This window comes from Schistocerca piceifrons, chromosome 7, assembly GCF_021461385.2.
Source record: "Schistocerca piceifrons isolate TAMUIC-IGC-003096 chromosome 7, iqSchPice1.1, whole genome shotgun sequence".
NCBI lineage: Eukaryota > Metazoa > Arthropoda > Insecta > Orthoptera > Acrididae > Schistocerca > Schistocerca piceifrons.
Window position 1 is genome coordinate 354,775,237 of NC_060144.1, and position 24,340 is coordinate 354,799,576.

A 24,340-nucleotide genomic window follows, 5' to 3' on the forward strand; every position below is an offset into this window, starting at 1 on the left:
CCTGTTGCCCTTCATCCATAATTCACAGTGTATCATGTGAGAGAAGTGCAAGCTAAGTTTCACAAGAGCGATGCTTTCTTTAACCTTGCTCATTCAAGGACATAAGCTTCTCAGTCTCAAGAAAGTTTAATAAATTCAGACTGAGAATATGTTCAAGGAGTCTGCAGCAAACTGAAGTTAAGGGGCATTGGTCTGTAATTTTGCAGATCCATTCTTTTACTCTTCTTATATGCTGAAGTCAACTGTATTTTTTTCCAGTCGTTTGGGACTTTGTGTTGGGTGGGAGATTCATGATAAATGAAGGCTAGGTAGGGGGCCAGTTCTGTCGAGTACTCTTTGTAAAACCGAATTGGGATTCCATCCATACCTGGTGATTTATTTGCTTTCAAATCTTTCAGTTGTCTCATCCATACAGGACATAAGCTTCTCAGTCTCAAGAAAGTTTAATAAATTCAGACTGAGAATATGTTCAAGGAGTCTGCAGCAAACTGAAGTTAAGGGGCATTGGTCTGTAATTTTGCAGATCCATTCTTTTACTCTTCTTATATGCTGAAGTCAACTGTATTTTTTTCCAGTCGTTTGGGACTTTGTGTTGGGTGGGAGATTCATGATAAATGAAGGCTAGGTAGGGGGCCAGTTCTGTCGAGTACTCTTTGTAAAACCGAATTGGGATTCCATCCATACCTGGTGATTTATTTGCTTTCAAATCTTTCAGTTGTCTCATCCATACAGGACTCTGTCTGATGGTCGAATGATGGTGTGTTTACATGTTTCTCCAGTGTGAACGATTTCTTGAATGTCTAATTTAAAACGGCACTGGAGTAGTGATACATTGCATATACCGCGCATACTGTATTAGGTTTTCAAAAAGTGATCAGTTGGTACAACAGTGTACTTTCCTAAAGTATTTACACATGCAACTGTCTCCTTGTAACGTAATTAGGTAAGGATCTGTATAAAATCACTGTAATATTACAGTTATAAATGTATAGATTTTTATATGACGATACTAACTGCACATGAAAATGTTCCAAGGTGAATAAATATTCTATTCTATTCCTGTTTCTGCAGGAATGTCCTCAAATGGAAACTTTTTGATTGCCACTTATACATACAATATATGTGTGTGTTGGTGTGTGAGAGTTGTGCAGATTATCAAATCCTCACTGGTGTCTCAATAGTATAAACCATGTCTTCTGTCACACCCTTGTTTTTACCTCAAAATCTTATGTTAATAGTGTGGAAAAGCCAATATTTTGATTTTGTTTATGCATTATGTTGCAAAAGCTTAGTACTAAGTAAATGAAAGTAATGTTTATTGTGTATAATGTAGTATGAAATATTAACAGAATCTTAAAGAACAAAGTGAGAAACTTGAAAAGGCTCAGCAGGAATGCAAGAAGCTTGAAGAAGAACTGAGAAAAGTACACACAGAAAATATGATATTTGCAGTAAATAGCAACAAACACACAGAAGAAAATCTCAAAGCTCTATATCAACAACTACATAAAGCAGAGAAAGATAAGCTGCAGATTTCCAAAGAAAAGGATGAGCTCCTTACAAGAATTCAGCACATCCAAGAGAGGTAATTGAATCTGGCAAAAAAATTTAAAAATGATGGTTTTGTACATAACATGATACGACTTAATGCCTCTCAGAAATCTGATGCCTCTGTGATATCTCATGAACTTTTTCTCTTACTGATGGTAAATAGGCACACATTGGAGATACAGGAACAAATGCAACAGTATTTAAGCTTAGAACAGCATGTGGCAGAACTAACTGTAGCATTATTAAAAGCACAGTCTGGCGAGAACAAAACAGCTCTTCATAGCATTAAGTAAGCTGAATATGGTCAAGTCCTGCTCATTTATATTAATTTGTTGAAATTTATCTATAAATCATTTTCATTCAACGAACTAATCTCATTTATGCTTACAGGGAAGGCAGTTTATTAACTAGTTTACAGGAACTAAAGAAAAAAGAATTGGTGACAACTAGTGAACTTCAGCATCACCTCAATGCACAAATATCTTTAAAAAACAAGTAATAAAAATTTATTTTATGAATATGAAAATTCCACAGACAAATAACACTTGATATTCAACTTCAATTAAATCTTTCAGGTGGGAGAACACAGTATTAAGCCTCACCGAGAAATTTGAATCTCGAATAAAGAATCTGCAACGGCAAAGAAATGAACTGAAGATTCGAAATAGATTTTTAGAAAAAGAATTGCAGAGAACATTACGAGAGATGGCTTTTGACCATACTCGGTTAGACAATAGTACCTAATGTTCTTGTGTTGTAAGTGCATTAGTCTTTTATTCTTCCTTATTTTCTCTTTTGACACACAATCTAATGAAAATAATGCAGGGATATGCTATTCTAGTGATTTTCTAATAATTGCATTGTAATTTATGTACTATCATATGGTTTTGTAATAAAATAAATAATCATGAAATTTATTGAATAAAAATGGATTATTAGTTAAATCATCCCTCTGTCTCAGAAATTAGGGGTAGGTGGTGATTTAAGTAAAATTTATTATAGGATAACAGAAGCTAACTTTAGAAACTGGAGAGTCCATTGTTCAAAAAAGAAGAAAAGGCTGTAGAAAACAATACTACTCAAAAATTAAATAAGGAAGTTTCTCTTACACTATTGATTGCACTCACTGTTAATACGCCTCTTGCCACGCCCAACTGCCTCTCCCAGACCAGTCTAACATCCCCATTTGGCACTTGAAGCCAGTATAAAAACCCTCTACCTTTCATTAATAGCGGGATGTTAAAAGCTCTCTGGTAACTGGTGGACACTGAAAATTGCATCTACAATGCAGATAGTAACTTAATGATGTCTGAATAAAAGCAGGTGTCAGCTATTTAACTCAACAAAATGGTTTTATTCTTGCAAGCACATACAACAAAAGATATCTCATTGCTGTTCAGAGTTATTTGTCTTATGAGAGAAGTGGGATGTTTTAAGATGGAGGTAACAGTTTTTCAAAATCAAATTTTAACCTTCTCTCCTAAGGTCAGAAGATTGAACTTAAAATTCCACTTTCAGATACATTGGCTGTACAGTTAATTTACCTAAAAGGGGATGGCTAAGTACAATGCTTCAGAAAATGCAGTTGTGTGGAATATTGAAAGAATGGTGTCCTTTATGATTGTCTTAAGTTATCTTTATCCCTCATTCTGTTGACATGTTATTTCCACTGTGTGTGTGTGTGTGTGTGTGTGTGTGTGTGTGTGTGTGTGTGTGTGTTCAGTTATTCTCTCTTTAATAGTATACACATTCAACTAGTTACAAGTGGTTTCGTTTCTGATTAGATAACATTCTTGTGCAAACCTTCATTTTCCTGAAGAATCTAATCTTCTGCCCCTTGTATTTTGGTGTCATCTTTCTTCTTATTTATCCAACTCTTGCTTCCATAAACCAAAAAAAGGCATCACTACAGTTTTGTAAAATTACACTTTGCATCTTTTTGGATTTTGAAGGTAAGTGTTCAAAATCAAACAGGAAAACCAAGAATGGAATGTAGCAATGTGTTCTGTTTGTAGTTGTATGAGTTAGTGAAGACCTTAATTGTACGAGTCTGACATCTGACCATCACTGTAGAGTAGGCTGTTCCAACCGAGCTCCAGGGATCCGGAGCGCTCACTGCGGCAGCTCGGAGCCTGCATGGAGGGGGAAAGCGAACTCACTGCCCCCTGGCCGCATGCAGCCGCAACTGATGCAATAATCCGTGTTCAATGACAGCTATGACTAGCCGCGAAAGCCCTGTACCTCTATTGGAGGATACCTTTCTATTCATTGAGAGGGATAGTCGTCCGCAGTGTCTTGTATGTCATAAAGTATATAATTCTGCAAAGAGGTACAATATACAACGACATTATATACGTCTTCACGCAGCGCACTACGATCAGGTAGAAGGCGCTGCACGCAGAGAACTGGTAGCCAGGCTTAAGAACGACATACCAGGACACGTAAGTTTAAAAACGGTTTCGTAATACGGAGGGTATTAAAACATCCAACATAGTTAGTGTTCTGTAATGCGTTTATAATGTTCAGGTGAATGGGAGCGGAAAAAACACTACTGAGTCTACAATTCGAGCAAGCTACAGGGTTGCTATCATCATTGCGACGAGTGGCAAGCCGTTTTCGGTGGGACCACTTGTGAAATCGTGCATGGTAGTAGTTCCAGAATGTTTGTTTCCAAGGGAGGTGCAGGCAGTTGAAAGGGTTTGCCTGTCGAGGCAAACAATATCTCGTCGAATCCTGGACATGGCAGCGGATCTAGAGACACAGCTCAGGAAAAAGGTGGACAGCTTTGTTGTATTTTTGCTAGCGCTTGATGAAAGCACCGACATGTTGGACTGCTTGTAGTCTTTGAGCGTGGTGTCGACATGGAGCTGCAAGTAACTGAAGAACTCTTGGATGTGGTACCACTCGATCACATCGCAACAGGACGTAACATTTTTGAAGCTGTTTGTAAATCAGTGGACAATATGAATATGCCGTGGGATAAGCTCCATTCTGTAGCGACAGACAGTGCACCGCAAATGATCGGGCGTCACCAGGGTTTTGCTTCTCGTTTGAAAAATAAACTCAGGGACGAATTCAGGAAAGACATTTTGACTCTTCATTGTTTTATTCACCAAGAGGCACCGTGTGCAGAAACAGTAGAGCTAGGTGGCGTAATGAAAGATGTCGTGAAGTGTGTGAATTTTGTGCGGCGTCACGGTATGAATCATCGCCAGTTCAAAGGATTCCTGAAAGATATGGAAGCGGAGTATGGGGATATACCTTACCACAGTACAGTTCGTTGGCTGAGTCAGGGAAAAGTTCTTGATGTTTTCTTTGCCGTTCATGAGGAAATATCCCTTTTTCTCGAAATGAAAGGGGAAAAAATGCGTTGTCTGAAAGATATAAAATGGATATCAGACCTAGCGTTCCTAGCTGACATAAGTATGCATCTGAATCATTTAAATTTGTCATTGCAGGGCAAAGGGCAGCTAATCGTTGATATGCACGACCAGATCAAAGCGTTCATGGAAAAGTTAAGTTTATTTGAGAGGCAGATGAGTAATGGACATTTAACGTTCTGCAATCATCTTGCTTCTTTAAAATTACCTGAAGGTACTACTTTTGGCGATTACCAAACAAAGTTAAAGCAGCTCATCACGTCGTTTGAAACACGATTCCGAGACCTCACTAGTTTGGAAATGAAACTTAAGGCGTTCAGCACTCCTTTTTCAGTTTATCCCGATGACTTGTCATCGCCACTTCAATTGGAGATTACTGATTTGCAAAATTCAACTTTGTTGAAAGAGAGGTACTACAACACATTCGATTTGTCATGATGGTATCGTCCATTACAGCAAAAAACATTTCCCAAGCTTCACAACGATGCCGCTCAGATCATGTGCATGTTTGGATCTATGTTTTGTTGTGAGCAGCGTTTCTCAGCAATGAAGAGAGTAAAAAGTAAGGAACGATCGTTTCTTCAGGATGCAACAATGAAGGCCATCCTCCGCACTTACGCTTCGAACACTTTGACACCTGATATTTCCGATCTTGTAATGAAAAGAAAATGTCAAACTACAGAGGCCCAATAAATTTAGTATGCAATTTCTTGTAAAACAGTTGTTTCTTATTTATTTCCTGAACCTCGTATTTCCTGGTGTAGCATGTCACCATGTCTTAGCAGCTAAGAGTATGAGGTTGTGGATCTTATAAGACGCAGGTTGTGGATCTTATAATACGCAGCTGGTACATCAAAACGCTCACCTTGCCACCTGCCTCAGCCAGCCGTGCAACGTGCCGGCCCACTTGAATGGTCTCAGCGAGTGACACGGCTCCCTGGAGCAGGGAGCGCTCCGCGGCTCACAACGGAGCCGACGAGCTGGAACAGCCTGCTGTAGAGTGTATTGAGGTGGGATGCACCAATGCACATTTCAGGCACACAGCCTCATGTGTAATTCGTGGTTTGGGGCAGCTGCATTTATGGATATCAGACAGTTCTCACTTTTTGCTAGGTAATTTGATGGTTATGTGCTAGTAAAAGAGAATCCTCCTGTTGTCCAGCCCTACCAACATTTTTGCAATTGGAATGTCTTTTAATAGATAATGCTTGTGCACTCCAAGCCTCAGGAATTGACCGAATGGAATAGAATGTGGAATCTACTGACATGAACCACAGTAAATTCACTTGGGACACATTGAAATTTGCTGTATGTCTGCACTGGAACCTTTCTTACACACTGGGTCCCTGCAGGAAAGCTACCACCAAAACTAAGACAAGCTTGAGATGCAACGATCTTGTGAACAGAATGCTAAGGATGATGTTAGCATGCTACAATGCATATCACACAGTGTGTAGGGAAGCAAGTTATTCAACGTTATTGGAATGATGTGCACTTTCAGACAGACTGCCTTTCCTTTAGTTATTGTTTTGTCTTTATTTGACAGTGAAGTTAAATTTTGGCGGTTTCATGAAGCTTATTCTTTCTTAACCCCACCCGCCGCCTCATGGAACTGAAGCCAACGAAGTTTACAGATACCAGGGGTTGTCATAAAATTTTGGCTGTTCAGGAAATGTTCCACCTCAAAAATCACTTCATTGCCATTCTTAAAATGTCTGCCACACAGTCGTTTATTGTCTGACTGTCTTGTGCAGGATGACCCTGGGCATTGTCATGGAACGGAAACATTCCCTTGAGCAGCTTTCTGTGACTTCTGTGACTCTTAACACCCGCGTGTAACCAAGCCAGATGTCAATAATATGCTCCTGCAACGTTTTGCTACTTACAAGCAAAATCTCAGTGATGGTTCAGTCATCTTTTTTGGTAAAGATGAATCCAAAAATTTCCATTGCCTGCTTTACTCCCTTGTGTCAGGGCCATAGTAATGCATCCAGCACTCGTCATTGGTGATTAGGTGACTTACGGAGTCATCTGAATTGCTTGACACAGCTGCAACATTTCGGCTGCTGCATTGGTTCAGCAGGCTTTTTGGTTGTATGAGCATTGTATGAGCAATCACAAAACCTATCATGTGGAGACCTTTGTTGTGTTCAAAATGTTATGTAAGATGAAAACTGATTCATGATTGATTTTTAATTTTTCCACCATAACATCGATTATGGTACACAGGTCTTTGAGCACCAGATCCTCCACCTCATTTGTGTTGCCCAATATTTCACAGATATGCACTCTGGCACTTTGTTCTCTGTCTTCACACTTGTTTGCCCACTGTGGATGTGCGTATGCCAGCTAACTACTGTGGCATATGATGTACATTGTTGTCACGCACTTCCATGCACTCAGCACGGATTGCTGTGGTGTCATTCCCCTTCAAATGCAGATAATGAATTACCGCCCAACAATTGACTTTATTGATAGGCTCTGTCATTTTGTTTTGACTTCTCTTGCAATGTGCTACAGTACAGTGTCATGGAGAGTTTTGTGTACACCAGGTTTGCAGACATGTGCCTGCTAAAAAGCAAAAATTAATTATACAACTTATTTGTGCTGATAGTTTAACCTTTATGGCAATGCTCATTAGCTGCTGTCATCGACAGCAGGAAGCTCTTAAGAGGCAATCTTCGATGCTCTGTCTCTCACAATAGTGGTTGAATGTTTGAATGACATTGTTGTGGCACACTGTAATTAGGCAGATGGCTTGTTGACAATCCTTCGTGCCAAAAAATGCTAATATGTGCACAATCTAAGCTTCAAATCAACTTTCAGGCATGTCAACAGACCAAACAGTGTACCCAAGGCACATTTTATTACTGACTGGAAAGCCAATTGACTAGGATTGAACTGAAAATGCAGGTTTACTTTTCCTGCACTACATGGCTATATAGAGATGTCCTGTGATCAGAAGAATATTGAGTAAGAGGTTTCTGACAGGAAAAAGAAAACACAGACTGTGCTAGTCAAGGTGTTTCAGAACACTTTTCGAGCAATTTATTTAGTTTAGCTATTGTACTGCCAACTGGTATTATATTCTTTTTCATGTATTGTTTATTTATTATATGCAAATGTCACTGACATTGACACAATTTCATTCTTGTTTAATTGCCCTATATCCAACTTGATCCAAAGTGCTTTCTAAATCTATAAAATCAAATATGTTTTTTTCAGACTAAATTCCTTGTATTTCAATGTAAAGATGCTTTTGGGAAACTTTTAAAAAAAATTAAAGTAGATTTTATTCCTTGGAGAATTGCATCAGATGGAACTGTTATTTTATTGTTCAAAATGTTTGAATATACAGCAGACTAACACCTCTAATTTCCTTGAGTAGAACCACGCTTAGTAAAGTGTGGCAGTATTCAAACTGGGATAGTTTTACCTCAGACATCTGAATCTGTTCCATCAGGGACAAGTACTATCAGTAATGCCTTAGTTTTATCACCATTTGTCAAGCAGTATTGTTATAAGGCAGCAGTGTGTGTTTGTGCATATAATAAGCAAAAGGTACCAAATTTTGAAAATATAGTGCTGTTTTTGATTTGTAATGGTGGTTTCGTATTTTCTCCTTGGTGTTGCTGAGCATATGTTTGTGGGACTTAGTATAACCAAAGAAGCAGTAGCTTTTTTAGAAATTAGCAGCTTTTTTGCTCATTTACTTGATTAAATTTAACCATCAAATGCGTAAACAGACAAAATGCTGGACATTAGAAAACTATTATTTACTGTATTCATTAGAAAATAAATTTAACCATCATATGCATATACAGGCAAAATGCTGGACATTAGAAAACTATTATTTACTGCATTCATAGATTAGAAAAGCCTTCAATAATGCAAACTTGAATATGTCCGTTGGCCTACATTTTAGAGCCAGACAAACAGTAAATGAGCAGTGTAAAACCCAAAGAGGCAACATACATACAAACAGTGAGGGCCAACAGCAGTCCTATGTTTAAAAAGGAATATGTGAGGTGCATAACTCGTTACAGTTTGTGCAATCTGTGCATTGAGAAAGGCATTGGAGAATGTCAAGAGGATATGGAAGAATAAAGTGTGATGGAATGGACATCAAAATGATAAGTACTGTTAACTACTTAACGGGCAGTTCAAATGTATGTAGAATAATGGTAGCTATAGGAGAACCCAAAGTATTAGTATAAGACCCAAAGAAATGTCACTCATGGATGAAATGATTAAAATCGTAGTGAACAAATGCTGATACATTTGCAATAAAGTCCCAAATTTTGCAGTAGTCAAAAAGCAGTGTGTGACATAACTAGATGGATTCTTCCCACTGGTTTATTTTTTTCCGTCCCATAAATATAACCAATTTTGTTGCTAATTTTTATGTTATTTTTAATACATTTATTGATTGACTTGTAACATTTACATGAAAATCTCAAAATCTCATTTAGACTTTATTGTTCAAGAGATCATTTTGGTTGTCAGAGGGGATCTAAATGGTCTTATTGGTGGAAGGAAAGGTGGGGAAGAGAGGTGGCATGGAGGATGGGGGTATGGCAAGAGAAATGAGGAAGGAAAAAAGATAGTGGAGTTTGCAGTGGCTTTTGATCTAGTGATTATGAATACCTACTTCCAAAGAAAAAGAGAAAAACTAATAACATACAGGAGTGGCGAAAATAAAAGCCAAATTGATTACATATTATGTAGAAGGAAAAATAGTGGGAGGTGCAAAATACTAAGGTCATATACTGTGAAGGAATAGCAACACAACTTAAATTGATTGTAGCGGATTGTGAGATGAAAGTATGTAAAAGACAGAGACATATAAATCAGTGTGAAAGGAAAATTAAGTGGTGGAGATTAAAGGATAAAAATTTGAGAGAGGAGTTTAGTGAAAAAGTACTGGGAAAGGTAAAATTGACAGAGAGTGTCCAGGAGTGGCGGAAAATAAATAGTGCTGTTATAAGGAAGACCAGGGACGAAGTGTTTGGGTTAACATTTGGGAGAGGGATGCCAAAAGATAAGGATGTATGGTGGTGGAATGAAGAGGTGCAGAAGGTTGTGGAGGAAAAGAAAGACGCTAAGAGGAAGTGGGATATGTCTGGAAGTGCTGAGGATGGGCAAGCATACAAAAGTGCAAAGAAGGAGGCAAGACGAGCCGTGGCTAAAGCTAAAGCTGAATCAGTAAGGGAGGCATACAAACTACTGCAGAAAAATCAGGGTATGAGACAATTGATATGGATAGGCAAATCAAGAGGTAAAGCTTCTAAGGATCTAACAGCAATAAAACAAATGAAAGATGAAACAGGAATAATTCTGCATGACCATGGAAAAATAATCCAAACGTGGTTGAATTATTTTGAGAAATTGCTGAATGAAGAAAATGTAAAAGTGAAAACTGAGGAAGGAGGGGCAAACAAAGGATTAATGATGGATATAAGTAGGGATGAAGTCGAACGGGCAGTTGAAAAGATGAAAAATGGGAAGGCAATTGGCCAAGACCAGATCCCCGTTGTGGCATGGAAGTGCTTCGGTAAAAAAGGGAATTGAGCTCCGTTGGGATTTAATGAAGAAGATTTGGCGACAGGAGGAGATGCCAGATGAGTGTAGAACTAGTGCACTAATCCCAATATTTAAGGGAAAGGTGATGTGCAGGACTGCAGTAACTATAGAGGTATTAAACTGATGGCACACATAATGAAAATTTGGGAAAGAGTTATAGAAGTAAGATTACGCAAGGAGACTGTGGTGTGTCAAGAACAGTTTGGATTCATGCCTGGAAGAGGAACGACTGATGCAATACGTGATTTAAGGCGGATAGTGGAGAGACACAGAGAGCTGTAAGCCGATCTACATATGGCTTTCATTGATTTGGAGAAAGCATATGACAGAGTCCCAAGGGACGAAATAAGGAGAAGCACGAGAGAGCAGTGCGTGCCAGAGAAGTGTGTGAGGTTAGTGAAGGAAATGTACAGAGGAGCAATGACACAACGCAGGTGAGAAGTAGTGTGGGCATGACAAAGGAGTTTCCAGTAAAAGTAGGGTTACATCAAGGGTCTGCACGTAGTTCCTACCTCTTTGACCTGATTCTGGATGTGCTGGTGAAGGATGTGAAGAAGGAAGTGCCGTGGAATATGAAGTTTGCGGATGATGTGGTTCTTTGTGACCAGAGCATTGACAGATTTGAGGAAAAGCTGGAGGAATGGAGGAAGGCACTAGAAGAAAGAGGGATGAAAATTAGCAGGACAAAGTCAGAATATTTAGCACTGAAGGATGTGCAGATGAGGTCTTGGAAGATCCAGGGTGATGAGTTGAAATCGGTCTGTAAATTTAAATACCTGGGGTTGTACATACAGAGGGACGGAGGAATGGAAAGTGAGATACAACACTGAATAAATTGCGGCTGGAACAACTGGGGGAAAATGAGTGGGGCGTTGTGTGACAAGAAGGTAAGCATTGGGTTGAAAGGGAAAGTGTAAAAGTCAGTGGTAAGGCCTGCTATGATATACGGGGCAGAGTCATGGCCAATCACAGTAGTCCAGGAAAGGAAAATGGAAGTGGCGGAAATGAGGATGCTGAAGTGGATGTGTGGTGTAACAAGGAAGGACAGGATTAGAAATGAATTTGTTAGAGGAGCTGTGAAAGTGGAGCCCATGGGGTAAAAGATACAAGAGAGCAGACTAAGGTGGTACGGACACTTACAGAGAAAAGGGGAACAGTATATCGAAAACAGAGTTGAAGATATAGAGATTGAAGGAGTGAGAAGGAGAGGAAGACTGAAGATGAAGTGGAACGATAAGATATCCGGGGACCTAAGGGAGAAAGGAGGGAAGAAGGAAGAGGCAATGGATAGAGTACTTTGGAGGAGAAGGATCCAGAAGAGCAACACCAACCCTATGTGATGTGGGACAAGGCGACGATAAAGAAGGAGAAGAAGAAGAAAGAAGATCATTTTGGTTGTTCAGGGTGTATACGACTCGGGACATCCGGGAAAAACCCGGGAATTTTTTCATCTGGGAGAAAACCGGGAAAAACCCGGGAATTTTTTAGAATTCCGGGAATGTTTCGTTGTTTTAGTTTCCAGTTAAATTTTTGAGATTTTGATTGGTAAGAACCAATACTCCAACACAGGATATTACTGTATCCTGTGTCTGCAGGATAATACTGCAGCAACAAAACATTAACAAGAGGAAGAAAAAACGAAAATAAAACTTAAGTCGCAAAGGAAATCTGCCATATACAACAACAAAACATAGTGGTCATACAAGCGTCTGCCAACAGCAAAGTGTGTCAAAGGCCAGAAAGACTATGCAACGATTCATAACGACAAATTGCCTCCGATGAGCGTGACGTGACAGCTGCTGACATTAGATTCGTTTCAGCAGTTGCGGGCGGGCTCTTGTGCATGCGCAGTTGAGTCGCGTATGGGTAGTACCTTCTCCCACTTCTGGCTACGGATGTGTGGCTGGGCGCCACTATCTAGTATTGTCCCGGTTCGAAAATATCGTAAATCAGGGGCTGATGCACAGAGCAGTCTGAGTTATGGTGTGGAGGTGGGTAGTCTTCATGTGACCTGTGTTTATGTTTAGTGATTTTGCAGTTTTCTCTTCATTTATTACTCTCACATCAAATGAAAACAAAACGGATTTCTGTGCCCGGGAGCTATCAAATGAATTAAAATACGTTCACATAATTACGGAAGGCTAAAATATGTTATTATTTTCAGGTTTTATTTCCACCTTTCTGACAGTCAAGCATTAATCAACTTGCAGAACAGTGAAGTTATTTTTGTCGCTTTGCTAAAGAGATTGGGCTTTTATTAATCTTTTGGCCCCCCATGAATCATGGACCTTGTCGTTGGTGGGGAGGCTTGTGTGCCTCAGCAATACAGATGGCCGTACCGTAGGTGCAACCACAATGTAGGGGTATCTGTTTAGAGGCCAGACAAACGTGTGGTTCCTGAAGAGGGGCAGCAGCCTTTTCAGTAGTCGCAGGGGCAACAGTCTGGATGATTGATCTGGCCCTGTAACAATAACCAAAACGGCCAGCAATGTGCTGGTACTGCAAACGGCTGAAAGCAAGAGGAAACTACAGCTGTAATTTTTCTCAAGGGCATGCAGCTTTACGGCATGGTTAAATGACGATGGCGTCCTCTTGGGTAATATATTCCGCAGGTAAAATAGTCCCCCATTCGGACCTCTGGGCGGGGACTACTCAGGAGGACGTCATTATCACGAGAAAGAAAACTGGTGTTCTACGGATCAGAGCGTGGAATGTCAGGTCCCTTAATCGAGCAAGTAGGTTAGAAAATTTAAAAAGGGAAATGGATAAGTTAAAGTTAGATATAGTGGGAATTAGTGAAGTTCGGTGGCAGGAGGAACAAGACTTTTGGTCAGATGAATACAGGGTTATAAATACAAAATCAAATGGGGTAATGCAGGAGTAGGTTTAATAATGAATAAAAAAAAATAGGAGTGCGGGTAAGCTACTACAAACAGCATAGTGAATGCATTATTGTGGCCGAGATAGACACGAAGCCCACGCCTACTACAGTAGTACAAGTTTATATGCCAACTAGCTCTGCAGATGACGAAGAAATGTATGATGAAATAAAAGAAATTATTCAGGTAGTGAAGGGGGACGAAAATTTAATAGTCATGGGTGACTGGAATTCGAGAGTAGGAAAAGGAAGAGAAGGAAACATAGTGGGTGAATATGGATTGGGGGAGAGAAATGAAAGAGGAAGCCGTCTGGTAGAATTTTGCACAGAGCATAACTTACTCATAGCTAACACTTGGTTCAAGAATCATAAAAGAATGTTGTATACATGGAAGAATCCTGGAGATACTAGAAGGTATCAGATAGATTATATAATGGTAAGACAGAGATTTAGGGACCAGGTTTTAAATTGTGAGACATTTCCAGGGGTAGATGTGGACTCTGACCACAATCTATTGGTTATGAACTGTAGATTAAAACTGAAGAAACTGCAAAAAGGTGGAAATTTAAGGAGATGGGACCTAGATAAACTGACTAAACCAGAGGTTGTACAGAGCTTCAGGGACAGCATAAGGGAACAATTGACAGCAATGGGGGAAAGAAGTACAGTAGAAGAAGAATGGGTAGCTCTGAGGGATGAAGTAGTAAAGGCAGTAGAGGATCAAGTAGGTAAAAAGACGAGGGCTAAGAGAACTCCTTGGGTAACAGAAGAAATATTGAATTTAATTGATGAAAGGAGAAAATATAAAAATGCAGTAAATGAAGCAGGCAAAAAGAAATACAAACGTCTCAAAAATGAGATCAACAGGAAGTGCAAAATGGCTAAGCAGGCATGGCTAGAGGACAAATGTAAGGATGTAGAGGCTTATCTCACTAGGGGTAAGATAGATACTGCCTACAGGAAAATTAAAGAGACCTTTGGAGAAAAGAGAGCCACTTGTATGAATATCAAGAGCTCAGATGGAAACCCAGTTCTAAGCAAAGAGGGGAAAGCAGAAAGGTGGAAGGAGTATGTAGAGGGTCTATACAAGGGCGATGAACTTGAGGACAATATAATGGAAATGGAAGAGGATGTAGATGAAGATGAAATGGGAGATACGATACTGCGTGAAGAGTTTGACAGAGCACTGAAAGACCTGAGTCGAAACAAGGCCCCGGGAGTAGACAACATTCCATTAGAACTACTGACGGCCTTGAGAGAGCCAGTCTTGACAAAACTCTACCATCTGGTGAGGAAGATGTATGAGTCAGGCGAAATACCCTCAGACTTCAAGAAGAATATAATAATTCCAATCCAAAAGAAAGCAGGTGCTGACAGATGTGAAAATTACCGAACTATCAGTTTAATAAGCCACAGCTGCAAAGTACTAACACGAATTATTTACAGACGAATGGAAAAACTGGTAGAAGCCGACCTCGGGGAAGATCAGTTTGGATTCCGTAGAAATGTTGGAACACGTGAGGCAATACTGACCTTACAACTTATCTTAGAAGAAAGATTAAGGAAAGGCAAACCTACGTTTCTAGCATTTGTAGACTTAGAGAAAGCTTTTGACAATGTCGAATGGAATACTCTCTTTCAAATTCTAAAGGTGGCAGGGGTAAAATACAGGGAGCGAAAGGCTATTTACAATTTGTACAGAAACCAGATGGCAGTTATAAGAGTCGAGGGACATGAAAGGGAATCAGTGATTGGGAAGGGAGTGAGACAGGGTTGTAGCCTCTCCCCGGTGTTATTCAATCTGTATACTGAGCAAGCAGTAAAGGAAACAAAAGAAAAATTCGGAGTAGGTATGAAAAATTCGGAGTAGGTATTAAAGTCCATGGAGAAGAAATAAAAACTTTGAGGTTCGCCGACGACATTGTAATTCTGTCAGAGACAGCAAAGGACTTGGAAGAGCAGTTGAACGGAATGGACAGTGTCTTTAAAGGAGGATATAAGATGAACATCAATAAAAGCAAAATGAGGATAATGGAATGTAGTCGAATTAAGTCGGGTGATGCTGAGGGAATTAGATTAGAAAATGAGACACTTAAAGTAGTAAAGGAGTTTTGCTATTTGGGGAGCAAAATAACTGATGATGGTCAAAGTAGAGAAGATATAAAATGTAGACTGGCAATGGCAAGGAAAGTGTTTCTGAAGAAGAGAAATTTGTTGACATCGAGTATAGATTTAAATGTCAGGAAGTCGTTTATAAAAGTATTCGTATAGAGTGTAGCCATGTATGGAAGTGAAACATGGACGATAAATAGTTTGGACAGGAAGAGAATAGAAGCTTTCGAAATGTGGTGCTACAGAAGAATGCTGAAGATTCGATGGGTAGATCACATAACTAAAGAGGAGATATTGAATAGAATTGGGGAGAAGAGGAGTTTGTGGCACAACTTGACTAGTAGAAGGGACCGGTTGGTAGGACGTGTTCTGAGGCATCAAGGTATCACAAATTAACCATTGGAGGGCAGCGTGGAGGGTAAAAATCGTAGAGGGAGACCAAGAGATGAATACACTAAGCAGATTCAGAAGGATGTAGGTTGCAGTAGGTACTGGGAGATGAAGAAACTTGCACAGGATTGGGTAGCATGGAGAGCTGCATCAAACCAGTCTCAGGACTGAAGACCACAACAACAAAATAATCTTTTGGGCTGAAGTACTCAATTTATTTGAAACTAAGTGTTTAATTTTACACTGTTGGCTAGTTTCAACTGTTCGATGCATGTTTTCCATCTTCTAGCTCACATGGCATTATGCCATAATAGAGAACCAAACATGAGATAATAGAGTACTGGTACTCAAGAAAATTTACATTCGAATCTGGACATACGAATGTGCACTATAAGCCCAATTATGCATTTTAGTATGGTTCATGAAATTCCTATGAACTTGAAGTGTCCTCTGATGTCTTGTTTCTTTAGTGACATACGGCCTTCCAGTGCCATCGTAGCTGCGCAAGAGCGGTGGCACCTGTTATCTGGCGCTCTCTGGCAACTGCTGAAACGAATCAGTTACTAACAGGTCACGGGAAAACATTGCGGATGGTGGTTTGAAAAGCGTTGCTTTCTAAGTAAATTTCCTTTTACACAAGATGAACTATATGCGAGAATGTACGATGAATTTCTTAAATCACAGAGCGTTTGACTCTCAGTTAAAAATCAACTCTTTAAGGACGACCATCTAGAAGAATTTCGAGCCCAGAAGATCAGACATTTATGTCGTTATTAAAAATTTTACTGGCACATTTGTGTGATGTGTCTTCAAGTGTAACACGCGCAAAAAAGATCAACATTATATGTGGAAGCTTAGCTCCTCTTGCAGCTTATTAATCTTCGAGACTACGATTATATGTGAAACCTCTGTTTTTCTTGTAGCAATACCATGTATATTAATTTATAACTATCAACTTTTCTTAGATGTGTGTTCACGATACTTAAGAGTGATCTTGCTATTGGCTGACTACATCATGTGTCCTATGCTGTCATCAGCTGGTGAGATCACATGACATGAGCTATGACTAGCTTACAAAAGCGCGTCGCAATCTCGATTTCAATGCCTTGGAATGTAACATGCTTTGTTTGGTGGAATTCGAATTTATATCTTCGTAACACGATAATATGCAGCGTACATCAGGAGAAAGTGTGTTTTCAACTGGGAAAAATCCGGGAATTTTTTTTTCCTTGTCCATGTATACACCCTGTTGTTCTATGTGCATTGATGTAATTAGATTACATTAGGGTACTCATAATTTGAAAATATAATTAATTGGTGTTAGTACTGCAGTTCGCAGCATGCAAAACCCTATGAGCTATCAGTATATTTGAGAAAGAAACGGGAAGTCTGGCAGACCCGTTTCCTGGGTAAATACTTTAAATTATCTGACACTAAATAACATATGTAATAGTTGACAGGGAACTGACAGGGAGAATGAGCAGAAAATGGAAAATTTTATCAACATCAGAAGGGAGGCAAAGAATCTTAAGAGCAGAGAAGAGAATATAATGAACCAGTTTTCTAGAAAAAGTTGAGGCAGAGAGACAAAACAAGATTCAAGGCAATTCTTCCAATAGATAAAAAATCGGAAACGTGGATTTTAGAGCCCAACTTTTTTCATTAGAGATAAGAAAGGCAACTGGATAAATGTCAAGAAAACAATTGCAGAAAGATGGAAAGAACACTTCTCAGAACTGTTGAATTGCCCACACCCAGATGAGATGTTACCTGCAGACACTATGGAGGAAAGGAAATATGAAGAAGAATGGGAAGTTAGTGAAGAAGACTTGAATACTGCAATCATAGGACTCAGAAACAATAAAGACCCAGGGGAGGACAGAATAACTTCAGAATTAATCATGGAGGGAGGTGAGAGCTTACACTTAGAGATATATAAACTGATGCAGTTGATATGGGAGAAGGAGACACTGCCAGAAGAATGGAAATTGGCTATAATATGCTCAATATACAAGAAGTGAAGCAAAATGGAATGTGGTAACTACAGAGGAATCAGCTTGTTGAATGTAACATATAAAGCACTGTCCATCATTATCCTCAGAAAATTGCAATCACTTATAGAGAACAACATACAGGAGTACCAAGCTGGCTTTTGACCAAACTGACCGACAATACATCACATTTTCACACTAAGACAATTGTTTGAAAAACTCTGGGAATATGATAAAAGATATCTACAGCCTGTTCATCAATTTTCAACAGGCATATGACAGCATCCACAGTAATAGCCTATACAATGCAATGCGTGACTTTCCCTGAGAAACTAGTGAGAGTGGTGCAAGCTTATATGGAAGGGTCAAAGGTAGCAGTATGTTTCTGAGTAGGCACTTCAGAAACATTCGAGATTCAGATAGGCCTCAGACAAGGGGATGCTCTCTCATGTGTTCTGTTCAATGTCATCTTAGAGAAAGTAATAAAAGAGAGTAGGCAACAAGAATGGGCTGGAGTACATATGGACAGTAACTTCAATTGTCTCACATATGCAGATGACTTAGTACTACTAAGTGAATCAAAGCATGAGTTGGAAGGAATGTACCAGAAAATGGACAATTACGCGCAGAAGGCAGGGCTCAGGAAGAAGACAAGAGCAGGCAGAATTTCTTGAGATAGATGGCAAGAGGTTCAAGAGAGGACACCAGTTCAAATACTTGGGATAAGAGATAAAGAGCAAAAGAATACAACTGGTGGGACATGTAGCCTCTATGCCAGATGGAAGACAGACAAAGGTGGCACTAGAGGGGAACCAAACACCAAACGGCCCACTGGACGACCAACGCATTGCTGGATGGACGACATGATGAAGGACCTAGCAGCCCTGGGGACTGAAGACACCTGGAGGAACCGGGCACAAAACAGGAAAAAATGGAGGCAGTTTGTGGAAGCAGCGTGTGGTCTGCAGGGCCTGTGATGGCTGGATATCTGTCTATCCACAGTTAACATCAAAGCTCCAGATTATTGCCATTTTCCATTGCAGATTTTATCGTAACTATTGTTGGATTCTGAACTTTGATTACATACTTTTGTTACTTAATTTTTCTGTACAAAATGGCATATAGCATTGATTAATTATCTGACTAATTAATAATTTCATGTAATTTATGCTAATTTGCAAGTTTGTGTCCATACATGTAAACAAGAGGATTCACAGTTCGTTAATTCGTTTCACGTTCCATGGATCTTTTTCACGATAAATCATAATTGTGTAGAATTAGTGGAAGAGTAATAGTGTCCATGTATTTTTCTAAATTTCTAACTAACAACATTTCGTATAAGCCAGAATCACATAAGTTCTGGTAGTTCATGGAAACACAAAAATCCACGCTAGCCAATTTTCAAAGCATAATGTAATTTATGTATTTACAATTTATTAATACACCCATATTTAAGTAGCCAGACATCACCCAAAAGTTGTTTTTGCACTCTAAAACAAAACAAACCCAAAATTGGCAGTTTGTGGATTGAAAGCTCTTGAGTAAGATATGCTGGGTGTGCTCCTAGTGTCAACTAACGCCATTACCCTGCTTGTACTGCATGCGAAAATATGTGCACCACCATCCACAAAACTCAATAACATTAATGTTTAATAACTTTCGAGTGGTTTCTGTATGTCAGAGGAGTGAATATTTTAACTTAACTGTGTTGTAATTACCAAGAAGGTATGTGATGTCATTATCATCAGAGCAACCTATTGTTCAACATGGTGGTTCTCATTGTGGACTGAGTTAATTGAATTACCATAGTGTACTTTTCTCCGATAAATTACTGCAGGATAGTACTAAGTATGAACTGCGACTTTTTCATGTAAATCTGAACAGTGTTTGGTGCCTAAAATAAAATAATTAATTTCACTACTGAATTGTTGGTACGTAAATGAAGGTGCAGATCTGTTTTTATGCACCAATAGAGATCATCACAAATAATTGAATTTTGCAGGGATTAAATGTCTGTGTTAGCTTAATTCAAATTATGGACAAAAGCTAGGTCAGTAATGTTACAAATGGAACTCATACAGAACACTGGCTAAATCTCAGAATTGACAACAGTGAGATTTTAGGGGTACATCTGAGTTAATAACTTTTTCATAATGTGGGGCCACAGTCATAATATATTTCTTTAAAGTCGGTACTGCCATTAGACTGTTTTTTATTTGCAGTATTACATTTACACGATCATGATTTCGGCTTAAAATGCCATTATCAAGTGTTTTCATGTTATACAGTGCCTAAGATGGCATACTATCATATTTAAAATACAATGTGTCTAATAGTGTATTTTAAATACGACAGTATGCCATCTTCGGCACTGTGTAACATTAAAACACCTGATAATGGAATTTTAAGCCGAAATCATGATTGTGTAAATGTAATACTGCAAATAAAGAAAAAAGTCTAATGGCGGTACTGACTTTAAAGATCTGAGTTAATGTCAAAAAGATAAGCTAATGGAGAATGGTGGTGGTGTATTTGTCACAGTAGATGAGATTTTCAAATGTACCAAGGCAATAGTATGTACAAACATACATACATACATGCATACATTAATCCTTCATCCTTGTTCCATAGATCATGAATAAGACATTTCATAATGATGAGGAACGTGTCACTTTAACATAAGTTTTCTTTACACAAAATAATTAATTATTTTCTATTGAGTAGAAGGAGTTGTCATTCAGAAATTCTTTTAATTTGCTTTTAAATGTTGGTTGGCTACCTGTCAGACTTTTAATGCTATTTGACAAATGACCAAAGATTTTTGTGGCAGCATAATTCACCCCATTCTGTGCCAAAGTGAGATTTATTCCAGAATAATGCAGATCAGCCTTTCTTCTAGTGTTGTAGCTATGCATTTCGCTGTTATTTCTGAATTGGGATGGATTATTAATGACAAATTTCATAAGTCAATATATGTATTGTGGGAGTACTGTGAATATCACGAGTTCCTTAAATAAATGTCTGCAAGGTGATCTTGGGAGGGCTCCAGCTATTATTCTGATTACACACTTTTGTGCAATGAATACTTTCTATTTTAATGATGAATTGCCCCAAAATATGATGCCATATGAAAGCAGTGAATGAAAATTGGCATAGTAGACTCATTTGCTGACATTTTTAACGCCAAAATTTGCAGTAACCCTAATAGCATAAGTAGCTGAACCTAACCGTTTCAGCAGATCATCTATGTGTTTCTTCCAATTCAATTTCTCATCAATGTACACACTCAGAAATTTTGAATATTTTGCCTTAGCAACAGACTTCTGTTCACAGTCTTTATTTATCAATGGTGTTACGCCATTTACTGTACAGAATTGTATAAACTGTGTTTTCTCAACATTTAGTGAGAGTCCATTTGCAGAAATCTACTTAATAATTTTTTGCAACACTTTATTTCCAATTTCCTGAGCTGATTTTTGCTTGTTGGGTGAGATTACTATACTTGTATCATCAGCAAAAAGAAGTAGCTTAGCATCTTCACGAATATAGAGTGGCATGTCATTAATATATATTAAGAACAATAAGGGGCCCTGTGGGAAACCATTCTTGATACCTCCCCAGTTAGAGGACTGTGCTGATTTTTGCAAACTATCTGTACTGTTGATTTCAACCTTCTGCATTCTTCCAGTTAAATATGAATCAAACCATTTGTGCACTGTCCCACTCATACCACATTATTTAAGCTTATCTAGAAGAATTTCATGATTCAGACTATTAAAAGCCTTTGAGTGATCACAAAATATCCCAATGGGTGATGTTCAGTTATTCAGTGCATTTAATATTCGATCAGTGAAATCATATATAGCCTTTTCTGTTGAAAAGCCTTTCTGAAAACCAAACTGACATTTTGTTAGTACTTCATTTTTTAAATATGTGATGCTACTCTTGAATATATTACTTTTTCAAGGATTTTGCATAAAGCTGTCAGAAATGAGATTTGGGCAGTAGTTATTAACATCTGATCTATCCCATTTTGTATGCAATGGTTTAACAATAGAGTATTTCAGTCTATCTGGAAAAATGCCTTGTTTCAGTGAGCTACTACATATGTGGCTGAGAATCCTACTTATTTGTTGGGAACAAGCTTTTAGTACTCTGTTGGAAATGCCATCAATTCCGTGTGAGCTTTTGCTTTTGAGTGAATTTATTATTTTCCTAATTTCAGTAGTAGAGGTCGGATGAATTTCAGTTTTATTAAATTGCATAGGTACTGGCTCTTCCATATACTGCCTTGCATTTTCTAATGAATAGCTGGATCCCATTTTCTCTAAAACACTTAAAAATGGTTATTAAAAATGTTTTCTACTTCTGACTTTTTGTTAACAAACTTTTCATTTAGTTTGATAGAAATACAGTTTTCCTAGGCTCTTGGTTGCCCTATTTCCCTTTTAACAATATTCATAATTGTGTTAATTATATTATCAGGTGTGCTAATCTCAGACATAATGCACATACTTCTGGACATTTTAATAACTTTTCTTATTACAGTGCTGTAGTTTTTTATAATGTTTCACTGTTTTGGGATCATTACTCCTCCTAGCTATAAGATACATTTTCCATTTCTGTTTACAAGATGTTTTTATCCCTTTAGTAAGCCATGGCTTTTTACGTGGTTTCTTAGAATTATATTTCACTGTTTTCTTAGGGAAACTGTTTTCAAACATACTCACAAAGGTATCATGAAATACACTCCTGGAAATGGAAAAAAGAACACATTGACACCGGTGTGTCAGACCCACCATACTTGCTCCGGACACTGCGAGAGGGCTGTACAAGCAATGATCACACGCACGGCACAGCGGACACACCAGGAACCGCGGTGTTGGCCGTCGAATGGCGCTAGCTGCGCAGCATTTGTGCACCGCCGCCGTCAGTGTCAGCCAGTTTGCCGTGGCATACGGAGCTCCATCGCAGTCTTTAACACTGGTAGCATGCCGCGACAGCGTGGACGTGAACCGTATGTGCAGTTGACGGACTTTGAGCGAGGGCGTATAGTGGGCATGCGGGAGGCCGGGTGGACGTACCGCCGAATTGCTCAACACGTGGGGCGTGAGGTCTCCACAGTACATCGATGTTGTCGCCAGTGTTCGGCGGAAGGTGCACGTGCCCGTCGACCTGGGACCGGACCGCAGCGACGCACGGATGCACGCCAAGACCGTAGGATCCTACGCAGTGCCGTAGGGGACCGCACCGCCACTTCCCAGCAAATTAGGGACACTGTTGCTCCTGGGGTATCGGCGAGGACCATTCGCAACCGTCTCCATGAAGCTGGGCTACGGTCCCGCACACCGTTAGGCCGTCTTCCGCTCACGCCCCAACATCGTGCAGCCCGCATCCAGTGGTGTCGCGACAGGCGTGAATGGAGGGACGAATGGAGACGTGTCGTCTTCAGCGATGAGAGTCTCTTCTGCCTTGGTGCCAATGATGGTCGTATGCGTGTTTGGCGCCGTGCAGGTGAGCGCCACAATCAGGACTGCATACGACCGAGGCACACAGGGCCAACACCCGGCATCATGGTGTGGGGAGCGATCTCCTACACTGGCCGTACACCACTGGTGATCGTCGAGGGGACACTGAATAGTGCACGGTACATCCAAACCGTCATCGAATCCATCGTTCTACCATTCCTAGACCGGCAAGGGAACTTGCTGTTCCAACAGGACAATGCACGTCCGCATGTATCCCGTGCCACCCAACGTGCTCTAGAAGGTGTAAGTCAACTACCCTGGCCAGCAAGATCTCCGGATCTGTCCCCCATTGAGTATGTTTGGGACTGGATGAAGCGTCGTCTCACGCGGTCTGCACGTCCAGCACGAACGCTGGTCCAACTGAGGCGCCAGGTGGAAATGGCATGGCAAGCCGTTCCACAGGACTACATCCAGCATCTCTACGATCGTCTCCATGGGAGAATAGCAGCCTGCATTGCTGCAAAAGGTGGATATACACTGTACTAGTGCCGACATTGTGCATGCTCTGTTGCCTGTGTCTATGTGCCTGTGGTTCTGTCAGTGTGATCAAGTGATGTATCTGACCCCAGGAATGTGTCAATAAAGTTTCCCCTTCTTGGGACAATGAATTCACGGTGTTCTTATTTCAATTTCCAGGAGTGTAGGTTAAATTTTAAATTAGCATCATGTTCCCTGCACACCTCATCCCATTCTAACTGTTGCAAGCTTTCCTTAAAATTTTGGATTGTTAAATCGTTAATTGAAAGCACTATTTTAGAGGACTGTTTTGCATTCCTGTATGGAGCTATATCATATACTGTAACTAGTTGTGCATCATGATCAGACAGATCATTCTTAACAGGAAAAGTTTTTATTTGATTAAATTTATCTTGGTCTAGAAAACATTATCTATCAGTGTGCTGCTTTCCTGTACCATGTGAGTAACAA

The 24,340-nt window shown here is 39.6% G+C and overlaps 2 protein-coding genes across 3 annotated transcripts in view; both read left to right on the top strand.

The window, feature by feature from the left end:
- Positions 1 to 2,391, top strand: part of LOC124805160 (sodium channel and clathrin linker 1-like) — a 112,112-nt gene extending 109,721 nt beyond the window's left edge. For both annotated transcript variants that reach the window (XM_047265640.1, XM_047265639.1), the window contains 4 exons: positions 1,350 to 1,585; positions 1,715 to 1,840; positions 1,942 to 2,046; positions 2,127 to 2,391. In XM_047265640.1, coding sequence (XP_047121596.1) covers positions 1,350 to 1,585; positions 1,715 to 1,840; positions 1,942 to 2,046; positions 2,127 to 2,295 — 636 coding nt within the window. In that variant the 3' untranslated portion in view covers positions 2,296 to 2,391. The remainder of the gene's footprint in view (positions 1 to 1,349; positions 1,586 to 1,714; positions 1,841 to 1,941; positions 2,047 to 2,126) is intronic.
- A 7,358-nt stretch (positions 2,392 to 9,749) lies between these two features.
- On the top strand, positions 9,750 to 10,502 carry LOC124805703. Its single transcript, XM_047266273.1, has one exon. It carries the CDS (start codon positions 9,750 to 9,752, stop codon positions 10,500 to 10,502), a length of 753 nt encoding a protein of 250 aa, XP_047122229.1.
- Positions 10,503 to 24,340: the final 13,838 nt, after the last annotated feature.

Bases quoted from the DNA above. Each gene is read 5' to 3' on its own strand.
- LOC124805703 (XM_047266273.1), top strand. From the start codon at position 9,750: ATGAAAGTATGTAAAAGACAGAGACATATAAATCAGTGTGAAAGGAAA.